General features: G+C 42.0%; 1 protein-coding gene across 2 annotated transcripts in view; it reads left to right on the top strand.

Annotated features, from left to right (window-relative positions):
* PRDM11 (PR/SET domain 11) overlaps positions 1 to 17975 on the top strand; it is a 54785-nt gene that overhangs the window by 6388 nt on the left and 30422 nt on the right. For both annotated transcript variants that reach the window (XM_006028423.3, XM_006028424.3), the window contains one exon: positions 17628 to 17746. In XM_006028423.3, the coding sequence (XP_006028485.1) occupies positions 17631 to 17746 (116 nt within the window). In that variant the 5' untranslated portion in view covers positions 17628 to 17630. The remainder of the gene's footprint in view (positions 1 to 17627; positions 17747 to 17975) is intronic.

Below are 17975 nucleotides of genomic sequence, written 5' to 3'. Positions count from 1 at the left end.
AGCAGGAATCGGGATGAGAGAAATACTAGTTCTCCGAACTCCAAGCTCTTCCCATGAGGCAAGAACCTGTAAGTGTCTGAAAAACTGAAGCAGTTTAGAATGTCAAAACTTAAACTCATGCCATTTAGGCTTTCCTTTTCCACACCAGAGTGAGGTTTAGGGCTGTTAATGAAAGACTTTCTGCTGGCAACTCAGGAAGGCAACATTTAAGCATTTCATATTCAAAAAGATTTCTTTGCATGCAGAAGGTAGGAAGTTTCCTTTTTAAAATGAAAGCTAACGTTTGGAGAAAATAAGAGTCTCTGAAGAAATGTCAGTAATGCATACCACAGAATACTGCCTCAGTGCAAGCCTTAGATCACAAATACCCATCACTTTTATAATGTGCCCATTGGCAGGGTAGCTAGATGCATATTTCTAATTTAAGCATCCTTATCACACAGGAGCTATATTCTCCACCCCCCTCCTCTTGCTGCTGCTTCTTAGATGGAGAAAAACCTTAACTTCAATTATCTGTCCATTGACAATGAAGCCTATTCTGCAGATACTGTCATGAGGCAAAACACAGCATGTCCAATATGATGATAAAAATTTCTGCAGCGTGTTTGACAAACATGCTTTAGGCAGTTGTGAACGTTTAACAAAAACACATCACTAAAGAAATGTAAACTGATGCCATGCTAACTTACAGTGCTAAGATCGTCCCTGCCTCATTAAAAGCCTTGTAAAAGATACAGATGCCTTGCCATGGGCTCTGGAGGCCAACAGATTGAAACTCTTGGACAAAGGAGGGGGAGGAGCAAGTTCCAGAGTCGGGGTTCTCTACCAAGAACATCTGGTCATTATTATATTTTCTTCTCAAGGACTTCAGCTGATCAGCTGCCAGTGCATAATGTGGAGAGAGAAGCTGATCTTCTGGATTTTTGGGCATAAGTAATAAAAGGCCTCAAAAGTTAAAACAGCAGCTATTAATCTCACAATTAGTGGGGAAGTTACTGTGGTTCATAGAGTGCGTGACAATCCTTTAGGGCAGGGGTGGGCAAAATACAGCCTGTGGGGTGGATCCAGGCCACCAAGGGATTTTATCTGGCCCATAGTGGGTCCTTTGGCCCCACCTGGCCCAAGCACTGGGGGCAGCCTGGGCTGTGGTGCATGCAGCCGGTCCTGCCACTCATGGGCGTGTAATGGGGCGGGGGCGACACAGCAGCCAGGCTTGCTTCCTGGCACCCCCCGTAGTGGCAGCTCTTTCTAACTGCCACTGCCAGACCTAGCCCTGGGCACCTGGTCCATCCACTTAACACCCACTGCCAGGGCGCTGGACAAAGCAGGTGGGTGGGGTCTTCATGGAGACTGGATGGGATTGGGCCTCTGGTGGGTGGGGACCTGCCATGAGCTAGCACCATCTGTGATGCTCCATGTCCCAGGTATGCTGCATACAAAGTACTGATATTCAAGTTGACTGAAGAGCTAAATAGCAAGGGGTGGTGTAGGATGTTACTGAGGAGTGTCAACAGAGTTGTGTGAAGGGAGATCAAGACTGGAATAGCAGGGACCATTATGGATCAGAAAAGTTGCACTGACAACTCTGGGTGCTTATGGTTTTGTATGCTCCCGCTGTGAGCAAGCACATTAGCTGGCTTAGTTATAAGTGTTATACTAAGGCCAAAAAACGGCTCAAATGCATGTCACTGGGGTTATACTTAGTGTAAACTGCACTATGTTATATTAAGACTTTTTTCCAGATATCCAGAGACAGTTAAGGCAGATATAGGCCCTTGAGGCCCATGAGACCAGAGACAGAGATTCAGAGACATTTCTGTAAGTGTTATACACTGATATAACATTGATTAAATCTGTTTATTTTCACCCCCTTCCAAATACATGAGCCAGGTCACAAGTGTGCTTTTGGGTGTGTTGCTCCCACTCCTTTGAAGAATAAATAAGTGTTACAGATGTGAAACCATCACCAGGTCCTGATAAGTCTCATTTCCAACTGTTTCTTATTGAATCTTAAGATAGGAGCTGCTGTTGCTCAGTGACCTCAAATATTTCCATGCTGACCAGCTAAGATGGAAATTGAAGCATGGAGTACATTCCCTTTCAGTACAATGAAGCTTCATTTTGAACACCATTCATGTGAACAGCAATTGTAACTGGTTGCATAGTGTTAAAATACAGGAACACAGTTGAAAAATCCAGTAAGACGGCAGGAATTACTGTGAATATGCAAGAGAGAAAAGGTATTCTCAGATGAGTGTGTGGCTTATTTGAAGGATGATAACTGTTTACATTTATCATATGTATTAGACACTGCACATGTACTTGCATTTGCATGGGGATTCATTTTTCAAGCCCCAGCAAGAAAAATTGAAGCTTTCCTGAGCAGGTCACATCAGATCTAGAGAAATCTAAGCTTTCTTTAGAATCTAAGCTTTCACTTTTTAAATTATTGAGCATCTATCCCTTATGGCAGTGAAGAAAACCTCCCAGTTGTGAACAGGATGAAACCTAATGAAATGTTTCTTGCCTAAGTTTAGACTGCTCCCATGCCTATGTTACAGTACAAGCACTTTTCCATCTGTACAAGTAGGCCTTGGAGTAGTGGGAAATGAATGACTTTTTCCCCAACCCCTGGATATTGTTTTTAATTTCCAACCTGTAATATGTATATGTTTAAAGAGCAGTATATGTGTGATGCATGCTGTGTTGTTCTCTGAGAAATCTATTCGGTACAAGTGTAACAGAAGAATTACCATAGGTTTCTAGTGCAGTGGTTTCTGCTCAGTTCAGAGCACTTGCAGGGCAGTGTTGCTTTTATGCTGTTAAAACTGAACTTAGCAAAGAAACAAATACTTCCTGGATCTCTTTCTTGGAGGTTGGTACCAAGTAACTCAGATGCTAATATTTTGTTCTTGTTTCCATTGTAATTTTCTGATACTATTCATTGCATAGGTTTATTCTGTATCCAGGATTTTGAAAGGTTGTCCTGGGGGCAGCTGGATGTTTTAGATTAGCTGATAAGGTTTCCATTTAAATTGAATTTTCAAATATATAATTAAATGGGATATTGTGAGTTCTGTCATTGATTTTTGTCAAATGAATGGATCAGGCTCTTTTGAAACTTTCCTTGTTTGAACTTGTATGTGTTCTGACAAAGTGCCCATATCGTGAAGGGCCTACATTTTTTTTCCTGTGTAAACTGCTTTCTTGGCTTATAAAATATCCCTTCAGAAGATTGAAGAAATAACTTCAGAAATGCCTGGTCTCTGTGGAAAGCGCCGTGCAATTAGAATAACAGCATGAGTGAATGCAGTACCCAAACGTCCCCTCCTCTATATGGAAGGGAATGTGCAGATCAAATGATGGTGCTAGTGAATTCAGCACACGGATATCTGATTTCTTGGCAGATCCGACACCGGGAGTATCTGGACTGCTGCCTACGTTGAGAAAAAGGGGGTCGATATGACCTGTGCTTAGCCAGTACCAATGCGAGCTGTGTAACATGAACCACTAACCTGTAGACAGATTTACCAGCTCTGAATAATGTCTGTTGTACTGTGTGATCTTATCTCCTTAATGGCCTGCGAGAAGGTACAAATGAGAAGGAATAAATATGGCTCTTGCTTTGGTTTCTTCTGCAGTGTTGAGAGCAGTTTATTTGCTCTTGTGACTTGCTGCTGTTCTGCTGTTAAAGAGCTGGTCAGCTTGTTAGAATTTTATAAATTAATGAAAATTACATAAAGTTTAGACAATGTTACCCTTTTCCTGCCCAAAGCTGCTCCAACCCTGCTTATTCAGAGAACAAAGCTAAACAATGCACAAAATGAGGTAACTGCACAATATGCAACGTCCTGTAACATCAATAGAGGAGAAACCACTACAGTAAATGTAAAGAGCCTATCTCAAAACATTATCCTAGAAGTCACAGATGAAAGAGATTTCTTGGGTCCTGCTCAAGTCAATCTCTCTGAAATCAAAGTAGAGGTATTATGGGGATGCTGCCATACTAGGTGCTGTCTGAACACGGATAAAAGGGGTCTAAGGGCCTCTGCTGTAAAGCATTTAAAATCTGAGGACTGTTTCCTGAAATATGTTTGTCAATTGGACTATAGCTGTATTCCTTTTGGTTCCTTATCTGCCCCGAGGAATCAAGAGATTGTTCCTATTCTCTAGCGTTAGGGCGAGAGCTCAAGATTGCAATAGGTAATGTACTTTGCTTCTAGAGACCTGACTTGAGATGTGGGTGGATCACGTAGAAAAGTGAATTTTTGTGGTCTCTGTTTAGTTCCTTGTGCTCCATATTTATCCTGTGATTTTTGTCACTTTGACAACGTGACAAAAGTCGTCATTATGTGTAGAGAAACAAGACTGAAATGCGTTAGGTCCATTATGAGAGTTATATAGGACCCCCAGGTATGTTGAAATGTGTGGTGAAAACAGTAAGTCAGACAGAGGGAAATTGACTGATTTCTGCATGGGAAGATTGCACAGAGCCTGCTCATCCTCTGTCCTCCTCCCCCACCCCCGTACTCTCGGTTCATCGCTTTCACCAGCACTCAACTCTCAGGTATGTAAGGAAAAAGAAAATGCTGCAAATAAAATAAAAAAATCGCTTGGCCTTGTATGAAAATGGATGAGTGAAAGGCCGTCTCCCTAGGATTCTGGCGTGCTGCTGTCCAGAGGGTTGAGTTCAGACACTTAAGAAATATGACGGAAATCTTGATTGCTGGCTGCATGCCATTCTGTGAAGGGCACCGGATGCTGAGATGCCAAGCATTGCTGGTACTGCTGGCACTTTTGCCCATGACGGTTGGGCTACATGAATTATCTCTCTTGCCTTCCAGCTAATTTTATCCTGTGGATTTTCATGAATCATTTCCCATCTCTGTGGGTAAGAAATTAAAATGGAAGCTTACCAGCTACAGTGGCCACATCTGCTATTTAAAAGGCTGTTTCCGGGGTCTGCTTCCTGCCCATACCCTTTTTCTCTTTGGGTAGATGTTGAAATGCATCAATCACTAGTGTCACTTAGCCAGGCATCTTACAGTAGCTAACCTGAAAAACTGCAGACTGACTCTTTAGGACCTACATGAAAATGGATTTGGGATGATTTAAAGGTTTCCTCTGAGGAGTAAAGAGGCAGTTTGATGTTGACCTGTAACGTGATGTGTGTTCTGTAGCAAGGTCCCAGGGTCACGGTGAGCTGGCAAAACTTGGGAGTCCCTTGGATTCCACAGGTGTCTTTTATAAAGTCGCAAAAACACTCAAGTGTCTCCCTTTATCTCCCCAAATGGTATAATAATCATAGTAAGAGAAATCCTTTGTTCTGGCACAGATTAACAAATAACGAGCACTTCCTAACCCTGGCCGCCTTCTTCTCCACAAGTGAGAACTAAAAGCTACTGGTGGACTAAATCTTCCCATGTGCTTCATATGTTGTAAATGTGCTAAGAACCTTTTAGCTTTTGCAGATGGTTGATCGCTGTTCTGTGGCAGGATGTAAGAGAAAATATTTAGTTAAGAGACAGGGTCTGAAGCCATAAAGTCCTTAAATTCCTCAACTGACATTTGCCTGGAATCAAGATTAAAACTGTCAAGTTCTGAGAGAACTTTATGGTGCAACTGGCAGCATTATTTTCTAGGAAATAAGATTGAAAGAGACCTCAATTTTGGTCCCCTGCTGTCATAGACAACCACTCCATATTACAGGCAGTCCTCGCACTTAGGGCAGGTTATGTTCCTGGAAAAGGCACTGTAAGTTGAAACAATGTAAGTCGAATCTGCGATTCCCATAGAAACAATGTTATAATAGGGGGTTACTTTCCTGACCAAGGACTTGATGCCCAACTTTTTTATAGAAATGACCATAAACACCATATTTAAATCAACTATTTAATCAACTATATATAATATATACTTTGTACAGTACAAAGCTTTCTAAAGTGTACTGTATATAAACCAATTAAACAAGGCAATACTGTAGCTAATCGCATAAAATTTTATTTAATTAGAAGGTGAAGGAACACCTTCATCAGGGTCATGGAATTCAGAAGGGCTTCTTTAAGGAGATTTTGAGACTTAGGGCTACTTGATGGCTTTCTGAGAAACTGTTCCAGGGATGTTTGTTTTGCTGCCCTCTTTTTCTCATTGTAAATTTCCCTGTTGTGCCGTAAGTGCGAGGATCCAGCGCCATAAGTAATAACATGGGTGTAAATGGCGGAGCGCTACAAGTGCGAATCGCCATAAATTGAAACGCTGTTAAGTCGAGGACTGCCTGTAATCCCTTTTATTAACTGATCCTTTTACATCTTGAAACCTGCAATTCCTCTTGCACTCAGAACTTGTGTTGGTAGGCTATGCCCACACCTCAGTCCTCTAATGGCTAGTAATCTAATTTCCAGTATAAATGCATTCATGACACATTTATACTCATTTGCTCTTATACCAACTTTGTGCCTTAATTTTTATATCATCCTCTTTCTGGTGTTTACCTCTATGTATTTATAGAGAACAGTTGTTTTCTCTCAGCCACAGTTTTGCTAGGCTAAACATGGCAAGCTATGTTAGGTTTCTTTCATAAGATACACTCTTCATTTCCCGATCATCATGATAACCATTTTTTTTTTATACCTCTTCCAATTTGAATTAGTCTGGGTGAGCAGAAATGTTTGGAGTATTCCAGAAGAGGCCTGCCTTGCACAGGGTATTAATGCTTCCCTATCTCTGCTGGAAATGCCTCTCCTGTTACAACCTAAGATCATGTTTCACACATTAGTGGTTCATAGTCTTTCTGGAATCTACCATTGCAGCCGTGTTTTAGGGCCATGTCATATGTTACACTTAGGACGTGTTGACTGCACTTAAAACATGACTGTCCATGTGTTCAAGCAGTAAAATGGGTGCTAAGTGATATTGGAAAGTTATCAGGGATATTTGTTGTAGCCATGTTGGTCTAAAGGCATAGGCAGATAAAACTCTTGGGGTAGAGGTGATATCTTTTATTAGACCAACTAAAGCAGCTTTTTTACAAATTAACTTTCCTACCCAGGAGAACTGTACCATCTTTTAGTTCTCCTGTGCAATATGAAGTTTTGTTTCTACATGGGAGAAATTTTACAATCTTTGAATTCTCCTTTGCCTGATGAAGGATGTTTGCACCCGAAACATTGGAAAGTTATGACTTTTTTCTCAGGAGGAGTATTTCCAGATCAGATTAAGTAATACATGTTCAGTCATTGTCTCACTGCTGCACAGAGATAATACAAGTTCAAGATTCTGGTGCGGTGTGGGAGCTGGGACCAACAATCAGCTGACTGTTGGTCCTAGCCCCCACACCACAGCGCACCACACTGAACCAGGGCTGGTTCAAGTTTGCTAGTGACCAAGACCCTGCTCACCCCGCAGATACAGGGCAGGAGCAGGGCTCTCTCCTGGGCTTGCCTCCCTAAGCTTCCCTCTGCCCACCACCAGTGGCAGAGACCCAGATTACAGTGACATGGGGCAGGTGCTTCTAAACTGGGCAGTTGTGGACCTACAGTGGGGATAGTGCTGGCTCCAGGCATGGGGGTTGCGCTTCCTTATGTATAACCATGTGAACTGTAGTGTCCATTGCTAGGGTCAGTGTCAGGTTGTGGGGACACAGGCAGCTCCAGCCCTGTCCAGAGCAGTCTGAGATTGTAGTAAGTGACCATTCAGAACACGTTTTAACTTTTAATGCAACATGGTAATGCTGCTACAATCTAAATTAGGGGTTCCCAACCCCTGGCCATGGCCTGGTGCCGGGCCATGAAGGATTGGCTGCCAGGCCACAGGAGGGGTGGTTGCCGGACTGGAAGTGACCATGGATCAACAAACTGCAGACTGGAAGTGACTGGCATACTGTGGACCAGCAGCCAACCCTTTTTTATACTGAGTATAAAAAAGGGTTGACTACCCTGGTCACTTCTGGTCTGCAGCTGGTCCATGGCCACTTCTGGTCTGCGGCTTGCCAGTCCGCAGCCTAAAAAAGTTGTGAACCGCTGATCTAAATGTAATGTGTGAAGAATCCCATGTGACAATGCCTTAAGCTGTGAGCCCACAAGCTATAGCAGAGATTCTTGTGTTAATCCCTAAATGCATTATCTAACACTGTACTATTGAATTTTTGTCCCATTGCTATTGTTTCAGACCTCAAGTTCTTTATGCTACTCCAGTCCTCCTCTATTTTGTCAATACCTCCCGGCTTTGTGCTGGCTATAGATGTCTTTAGCATGCTCCTGCTTTTTGTGCCCAGGTCACTAATTAATATGTTGAATTGGTTTTGCAATGGATTTTATTTTTTCAGGATTCCACTGGGCACATCTACATGTGCATTTACATCACATTAAATTTACTGAGCACACATACACACAGTGTTACTGTGTAGTAATGCATCTACACATGCATTACTGTGCAGTAACTAATCGGGTGTAAATTTGATACCTGCATGATGCAGGTATCAAATTTATGCCCAAGTCAGCATAAGTCACCATAGTTACTGTGCAGTACAGGCATGCACGTGTAGATGTGTGCCCATACTGCAGAGTAATTTTAGATTACTGCATAGTAAATGTGCCCACTAATAACCTTCATCCAACCCAACACTTCTCCTTTCAGCACAACCCATTTAGGCTCCCTGTTAGTTAGTTCTTTATCCATCTTGCAGTCCTTCTATTGCTAATCTTCTCTAGTCAGTATAGAAAGGATGCTGAAAAGATGCGTAGGACCAGACTTAAAAAAAAAAATCAATATATTGAGTGCCTGAACCCTTTTTAAAAAAACCTGGCACTTTTAGACCTCCCATCCTATGTGTATTTCATCTTCTACAGGGCTGCAGCGTGTATGGTACCAGTAGCAAGGCAGGGAGGGGTAAGTTGTACACTGACGCTACAGAGTAGTGTAGGTCTGCTCCTTTGAGATAAGGTGTCTACTAACTTGATAATCTAGTGGGAGGGGATCTCTGGCCCACTGCTGTTCATTTTTAATAAATCTTGGCAAGCAAGGAGAATTTCAGTAGAGTGGAAGAGTGCTAATGTTGTGACCGTATTCAAAAAGAGCATGTAGGATGACTCTGGTAATGATAGGCCAGTTAGCCTGACATCAGTCCTGGGCACAATAGCAGGAATATTATTAATGCCAGGTAATGTAATTATATGGCAAATATGTCTTGTCAGACAAATCTGTTTTTATTCTTTGAGAAGCTTACAAGGAGCGTTGATTAAACGTAACTATATAGCTATAATACGCTTAGAATTTGTAAGGCATTCGACTTAGTACTGCATGAAAATCCAGTTAAAATTAGCACTACACAATATCAGTAAAGAATAAATGTATTGAGAATTGACTAACTGGCAGATCTCAAAAGAAGAAATTAATGGGAAATTATCACCAAATGAATACATCCATCAGGGAGGTAAAAACCTGGGGAAAAAAGAAAAAAACTGTTCAAGCTAGGAGACATTGTTGAAAAGTCAGAGGACAGATGACCACCAAAATCATTGGAGGGCTGGAGAGACACTTTACAGTGAGAGAGATTTAAATAGTTCTAATTTATGTAGATTCTTATACTATACTCATCACCATAATATCTAAGTGCTTCCCAGAAGTGCTGTAAGCAACAAAGCTAACATCTGGCACATGTTGTTCTGTCAGCTTCTCTTTTGAGAGAGAAGAGTATCGAGTGGCGTGTCTTGTTTTGGTAGGGTTTTGGGGTTTTTTTTTTAATAAACACAGTGTTATATGCTAATGTGGAAGAGGCATTGACCAAAGAATTAGGCTTTGCACTTGGAGCAGAAAGTGATGAGGTTTGTGAGGTTTGTCAATTCCTGGGAAGTTCATTCCACAGCCTCAGAGAGGCACCCATTAAATTCTCTCATCTCTGCAGGACTTTTTACCCTCCTTTTTAGGCTAAGCAGATTTGTTCATGAGTCCTTGATAAAGAACAGATTGAGAAATGTCTTGATTACAGAGTAGAAGTAAATTAATGGGAAGAAAATACCAGGTACTAAAGGGCCCTTTAATCAAGCAGAGAAAGGCATAACAAGAACCAAAGGCTGCAAGCAGAAGCTAGACAAATGTAATCTTTTACTACTGAGGGTGATTAAGCATTGAAATAAACTACAAATGAAAAGATTCTCCTATTGATATAATCAGATCAAAGCTGGATACCTTTTTGGAAGATATAAGCATAGCTAATGTGTGTTTTCAAAGTTCAGTACTAGGGTCACTGGGTTAAATTTCAGAGCCTGTGGTCTACTGATTAGAGTGGATGATAGAGTGGTCTTGCTTGGCCTTAAACTCTAAGTATCTCTGAGATCAGTAGAGACGGGGCAGCTGGGGAAGAGAGGGAGCTGAGGATACCAGCCTGTACAGGGATTCACAGTTTGTTTTTATTTTTAACGTAAAGTTGAAATGTCCTTTTTTTTAACCTCAGAAATCTTATTGGCTAGAATAAGCAGCCTTTTTTCTCCCAATTACAGGATACGATACCACCCAAGGGGGCTGTTCTGCAGAACTTTCTGCTATCCCTCCACATCCTTCTGTGTTGTAGGGTCCTGATTCAGCTCCTACAGAAAATCCACACTAAATAATGTGGACACACACAGATATCCTGTTTAGAACAGCCTGTGCTCAGCCAGCAATGGGATGCCATGGATTGACAGGGATATAGGATTTTGTATCATTTCCACCCTAGCTAGAAACCATGGTGTGCAATGAGATATGATTATAAAATCAATTGAGGATTGGTTTGATTCCACCCTAGGCTAGAATGTGGCAGAAGCTCATCAGCAAACCATACTGTACAACCCTTTACAACTGATGGTGGTCTGACATGGCTAAGGGATTTTTCTATAGCTAGCAGCATGCCAAGGGAGTGATATAGCTGGCATTGTATCTGCTTGCTTTGGAGTCTCCCATCTAAATGACCACACACATTTAGAACAGGGTTGACTGTAAGGTGGATAGAAAACTGGCTGGAGCATCAGGCTCAGAGAGTAGTAATCAATGGCTCGATGTCTAGTTGGTAGTCGGTATCAAGTCGCATGCCTCAGGGGTCAGTCCTGGGGCTGGTTTTGTTCAATGACTTCATCAACAACCTGGAGGATGGCACAGAGTGCCCCCTCAGCAAGTCTTCAGATAACATCAAGCAGAGGGGAGTAGTAGATATGCTGGAGAGTAGGGCTAGGATTCAGAGTGACTTAGACAAATTGTAGGATTAGGGCCAAAAGAAATCTCATGAGGTTCAACGAAGAAAGAGAAGTGCAAAGTCCTGCCCTTAGGACAGAACAGTCCCATGCACCAGTACAGGCTGGGGGTGGGGGCTGACTGGCTGGGCAGCAGCTCTGCAGAAAAGGACTTGGGGGTTACAATGGACAATAAGATGAAAATGAGTCAATAGCATGCCCTTGTTGTCAAGGAGACTAACGGCATACTGGGCTGCATTGGTAGGTGTGTTGTCAGTAGGTCAAGGGAAGCATTTATTCCCCTCTATTCGGCACTGGTGAGACCACATCTGGAGTACTGTGTTTAGTTTTGGTTGCTGCACTACAGAAAGGATGTGGACAAATTGAGCAGGGGGTTGGACTAGATGGCCTCCTGATGGCCCTTCCAACCCTAATATTCTATGACTCTATGACTGGTGGCAGCCTTCGGCATGAGTCTCAAGCAGAGCTCAAACTTGCATCTCTAGTCATTTCAAAACACTTAAATTAGTGTTCCATAGTGTCTCAACAGGGGATAATATAATTGCACTGAATGGAATCGCAGGATGGGTACCTAGGGAAGGAAGGGTTGGTGCAGTCTAGAGCAGGTTTCTAACGGCCCACAAGTCAGGGTTCCCAAGCTTTATCTGTGTTCTCACCACTTAAATCACTGTAATTTTGGACAAGTCATTTGAGCTCTTCTGTGCCCTCAGTCTTACCAACTGTAAAATAGACTTAATAGCTGGTAGCCAGTGACCAAAGCAGGGCCTAGTACTGACTAGTGTCACAGAAGTATTGAACATCAAGTCAAGTACTGAGACTGTCTCTGAACATTGAACTTGGACTGTGACTTGCCATACCTCTAGCTATTCTAATCTGTAGTTCCCTCACAACTGAATTCATAACTGACATTTTTGCCTATTATGACACCTCCACCTGTTCTCCCTGGTGACAAATGACAGAACAAGGAGCAATGGTCTCAAGTTGCAGTAAGAGAAGTTTAGGTTAGATATTGGGAAAAACTCTCTCACTAGGAGGGTAGTAAAGCACTGGGACAGGTTACCCAGAGAGGTTGTGGAATCTCCATCCTGGAAAATGTTTAAGACCCTGCTAGACAAAGACTTGGGTGAGATGATATAATCGGGGATGGTCCTGCTTTGAGCAGTTAGATGGCCTCCTGAGGTGCCTTCCAACCCTAATTTTCTATGAGTCTATGTGTCAGTTAGGCAGGTACCTGCACTTCTTTATGAGAGTAGATTGTGCAGCTTTCAGAGAAGAATCTGACTATGTGCCAGAAGATCACCTGACAGGTCTTTGCTACACAATTTACACTCATAAAGAGGTATAGATACCTGCATAGCTGAATCATAGAGACCAATGATAAGAAATTAAGTGAAAGGCCCAAACATTGACAAGGAGATGGGGAAGAATTTAGGGGAGCAGGGTGTAATTTTAAGTGGCCTTTTCAAAATCCAGAAGATCCAGATCTGTGTAACGAGACTATATGTCCTGCCACACTGGTGCATGGGCCACATAGAGAATAAGACTACTACTGATAGCTGGTGGAATAACTGCTGTCACTTGACTGGTAAAGGTCTGTGCTGTGAGAATGGAACTTGGGAATTTCTGTTGCTGCTTGAACCCTTTTGGACATTATTTTTGCATTCCAAATTAACAGCCCAGAAACTCCTACATGTGTTTTTCTTTCTTTCATTCTTAGCAGAACAATAAGGCAACAAAATGTAGTTCAGAGTTATTCTTCCTTAACATAATTCTAGGTTTCTGCACGCACTGACACATCTGCCACAAGATGGTATAAGAATCTGTATAGCCACATGTATCACGGAGGTACTCTCTTTTAGCTCTTCAGAGTTAATACAGTGTTCCTCTTTTGACATGTGTCTCTGTGTTACCCTAAATCTAAGGAAGCACTTCAAATTTAGCTATAAAAATTAAGAAATGGAAACACAGGAAGCTGATAGCCATGAATATAAATTAGAAGATAGGCACTATAAAAAAATTATACCAAAAGAAAAAAGATTAAAAGTCAAATCAATGGTCAGCACACATAAGGACAATTTAAAGGGGTTTAAGTATATTAGGAATTAAAGGAATCCTAATAGTGATATTGCTCTATAGATGGAAATGGTAAACTTGTTAATAAAAAAGCAGACGCCTTAAATAAATATTTTGTCCTATATTTGGAGAAGGAGCCAGATGATTTATCATATTATCATCAAATACGTCCCATTCCAACAGTAACTTAGATGCTGTTTAACATCTTCCTGCTGAAATTAGACCTGATATTAGCTGGTCTGGAAAATGTATATCCTAGAGTATTAAAAGAGCTAGCCCTAAAGCTCTCTGCATCATTGATGCTGATTTTTCCAATAAGTTGCACTACAAAGGCATTTTCAGTGGAATGGACAAAAATCTAGTGGACCAATACTTAAAAACAGTTAAATGGGTTTACCCGAGTTAATGTAACCTTAACATTAGTTGCAGGTAAAGTAATGGAATGGCTGATCTGGGACTTATTAAAATATATTAATAAAACCAATGTCACTCTGTATAGGCTTATAGCAAATGGGTCTAACTTGATTTTGATGAGATTAAAGGTTTGGTTTAAAGAAACAGTATTCATAAAATGTATAAGGCATTTGATTTGATATGCCATGGCATTTAGATTAACTGACTAGAATAATTAAAATTCAGTGTGCTTTAAATGAAGTAAAAGCTGGTGTGCTGCTAGATCTCAGTGTAATTGTGAATGAGTCACTCACTGGAAGTGTTTCTACTGGTGTCCATTTATCAATGACCTGGGGGGGAAATATAAAATCATAACAAATAAAAGTTTGCAGGTGACACAAAGATCACAGGAGTCATAAATACTGAAGGATCAAGTCACTGAAAAAGAGCAATCTGGATTGCTCAGTTAGCTAGACACAAGCAATATGTAAGGCCATGTGAAAAGTCATACATTTGGTAGCAAAATATGCAGGCTACATTTACGGGATGGAGGACTCTTCTTTTTTTGGGTGGGGGGGGAAGCAGTGACTCTAAAAGGCATTTGTAACTGAGCTCCTAGTGCATTCCTTGTGGCCAGAATCCAATAGTCCTTCCTGTTTGGGAAATCTTTGCTAAGAGTAGGATGGCTATATTGCCTTTGCAGCTGACACTAGTGCAAACTCTACGGGAATACTGAGTCCAGGTTTTGTGGCACCAAGTCAAAGAAAACTGATAAATTCAGAAGTGTTCAGAAACAATATGCAAGAATAAAGGATTGGAAAATGTGCCTTAAGGTGAAACAATGAGTATTGTTATGTTGTCTGAGAGAGGGAGAAAATGTGTGACTTGATCAATGTCTAAAAGAACCTGCATGAGGCATAGAAATATGATAAGAGGGCCATTCAGTTTAGCAGACAAAGGTATAACAAGATTAAATGGCTAAAAATTGAAAATGGGTGAAATCAGATGAGCAGTAAGGCACAAATATGTATTACTGTGGGTAATTAGCAGGGATCCTGGTTTTCTCTGATTTAAAAAAAAACAAACCAATTTTCTGTTAAAAAAGTAACCCCAAATCCACATTTTTCCATGGTTATATCTATATATTAGTGGTGTTTCATTTAAATCACAGAAAAATGAAACTCCACTAGTGTGGTAGATATATAGATCTATCTACCACTAATGTGGTAGATATATTAGTGGTTCATTTTAATCATGGAAAAATGTGAATTCGGGGTTACTTTTTTTAACTGAAAATTGAGTATTATTTTAAATCAGAGTAAACCAGGCTCCCTGTTCATCCCTTTTTTTTTTTTTTTTTAAATAAAGACAAGATTTTTTAAAGATAGAGTGGTTTAACTGGAAATTAATCCAGGCCTACAGCTTGTTACACAGAAGATCTGACTAGATAATTTGGTCCTGCTTTGTAACCTTGAAGGAAGTAGCAGGGACAGGAAAACTGTTGTTTGCTCACAATGAGGCATGCAAGTCTGCTGAAAGCCTCTGGTTTAAGAGTTTGTCCTCTGAGCCTCTTCTGCCATGCAGTCATCTGAAAATGTAGTTGAATGTTTGTCCCAGTACTGACGTTATCATGTGCCTCCTGTGCTCTAAAGAACATAGTTCCACATTGCAGCCAGCCACTAAGGGAGGATATTTGGGGAAGTATTCCTCACAGCCCTTTTTCTTCTTCATTGCTTTGCTTTATTATTTATTCATTATCTCCAATACATTTTTGTGGCAAGCTCTTTAAGCAAAGCATTTCCTGCTTCTCTAGGGAAGACAGGTTGCCCCTATCTTCAGCCAAGGTGCCTAGAATCCATTATTTGAATTCTTTCCTCTCTTGGTGTGTGGAAAGGCAAACAAGGGTCTTAGCCCCCTAAAATACACAGGCTCAGTGAGTAAAAGCAACAAAGATTAGAGGCTTCAAATTTCTTGGGGCATCTTGGATGAGTCACGAGAGTTTTTGATTGTCTTTTGGACAAACAAAGCATAAAGTGCTTCATGTGGGTATGTGTGAATTATGGTACTTACAATGTGGCTACATTTTCATTGCACTCCAGGGGTGCTTGTACATACGACAAAATTGTCCTTCAAAGCGGCTTAATTGCCCTCTTGCACCGCTTTAATGCCATTGCTGTTTACACCTTCGGCGGCATATCTCGCTTTAAATGACCTTGTTATGTAACAAAGTAAAACACATCCGAGGTATTTTAGTTTGCTACCTAAAGTGCAGTGGCACACGGGGTGCTGGAAGCCCCGACATGGTCAGGGAAACTTGAGGATGGCGGGCTTCCAGCGCCCCGTGCACCATTCCCGCCGCCTTCTCCCACCGCCAGCACATCCAGCTGCCCTCCTGCCGTCTTGCCACACTGCCCCAGGGCAAGCCAGCCCATTCCCGGGCAGTCCCAGGTGGCGGGAAGGCAGTGGGGACGGTGCACAGGGCCGGGAGGCCAACTGCAGGTGGACCGAGCAGCCCCTGAGCTGCGTGGGACCCCAGACCTTTCCTTCTTGGCAGTGGCACCCACCAGGTGGCAGCCGCCTGCTAGAATCCCACCCAAGGGGTGCCACCACCATGGAGGGAAGCACCATGTGCCATGCAGCTCAGGGGCTGTGTGACCTGGCGGCAACTCATGCAAGCAGGCTCCACTGAGGAGGGGGGAAACCAAAAAGCAGCGAGGAGCCTGATCTTCTGGATCTCAATTCTGTACTGCAACAACCATTCTTCAGTGAGCATTTCCAAAGGAAAGGATTCTGACTGAGTGTTAGAGGTTGTGTGTGCGCAGAGTACCAGAGTGTGTGAACATGACGCAAAAGAACAGCCCTGAGGGCCATCAAGTCTAGTACCCAGTCTGATGGTAACCACTACCGGGTGCTTTAGAAGAAGGTGTAGGAACAACACAATAGCAGGTGATGGATATTCTCTGTGCATACACGCTCCATTTATGCATACCTACACATGTATGCATATTTGGTCTCGTTAGAAAGCAGGACATTTAGATACTGTCTTAAGCCACCAAACACAAAGTTTAATATCCCTTCCAAAATTTTGTGAGCATCAATTATGCTAATTCCAGGAATTCTTGATAGCCATATAAATGCCCAGTCCTTTTCTGAATCTGGTTAAGTTCTTGGCCTAAAGAGCATCTGGTGGCCACCACTGGTGAGAAAAAGCCTTTCCCTTTAATTGGTTTTGAATCTAAATCTGCCACCTTTTAATTTCATCAAATGTTTCCTTGTTGCAGTGAGCCAAGATGGTAACATTTATCATTAAAATAATATACCTCAAGGAAGTATGGTAATAACTGGTCTCCATTAATCACAAGGAGCAGAGAGCTGAAGAACCGTAAGGCATGCAGGTCTGGGAATTCCTGCAAGCCTTTGAACGCTAAGGATGCTTGACTGCATCTAGCTATGTAGTACTCCTCCCTGGACTCTGAGTCAGGCTGGAAAGTTGTATAACCATTCTGCTAGACAAGCTGTAGTTCATTGCCCCCTTACATTCTGTTTCTCCCTCCCTCCCTCCCTACATGTTATTTAAAATCGCACTTCTAGTTATATGCTATAATGTTCTTTCTACCCAGTGATTTCAAAGGTTGTCATTCTATATTAGCTTTGTCGTTGTGTTATCAGCACAATCCTGATTTCCAGTGCCCCATTTGGTCCCCCACAGCTTGCACACTAAGTCTGCCTCATGATAGAATTGCTATTGTCTCTTGGTTCTAGAAGGCATTTTTCACTGGGAGGGATGGGGATAGCCCAGATGTCACCGTTTCTAGTGGCAGTGATTTCTTGTCAAAGGGAAGGTGGCAAATAACTAGATATCTGGTTTAGGAAGGAATTTCACAGCTTCTCTACCCTTCACCTTGCCCCCCCCTTTCCTGCCCCTTCATTCTCTTTCAGAACATGAGTGAAAACCTGAAGGACTGTTTGATCCAGACCCAGACTTCCTTAGGGGAGATGGTAACAATAAAGACTGAGGCCTGTTCTCCACACCGGGACCAGGAGTATGGACAACCCTGGTAAGCACTTTTGCTTTTCCTGTTTTCTCTTCTACGTTCATAAGTTCAAAATGGATTTGATGGATTGTGCTAAAGCTACTGGCATCCCAGCAGGCTGGGATGTTCAAGATGTCTGTCTGAAGCCCCTAAGTGCTGTAAGCATTAGTTACACAATACTACCTGAGCAATGTGCTCTGTCAGGCTGGGGCATCAAATATCTATACATTAGATCATGGGATCAGCCTTGGGT

The sequence above is a fragment of the Alligator sinensis genome, unplaced genomic scaffold (assembly GCF_000455745.1).
Source record: "Alligator sinensis unplaced genomic scaffold, ASM45574v1 scaffold441_1, whole genome shotgun sequence".
NCBI lineage: Eukaryota > Metazoa > Chordata > Crocodylia > Alligatoridae > Alligator > Alligator sinensis.
This window is presented reverse-complemented; position numbering and strand designations above follow the sequence as displayed.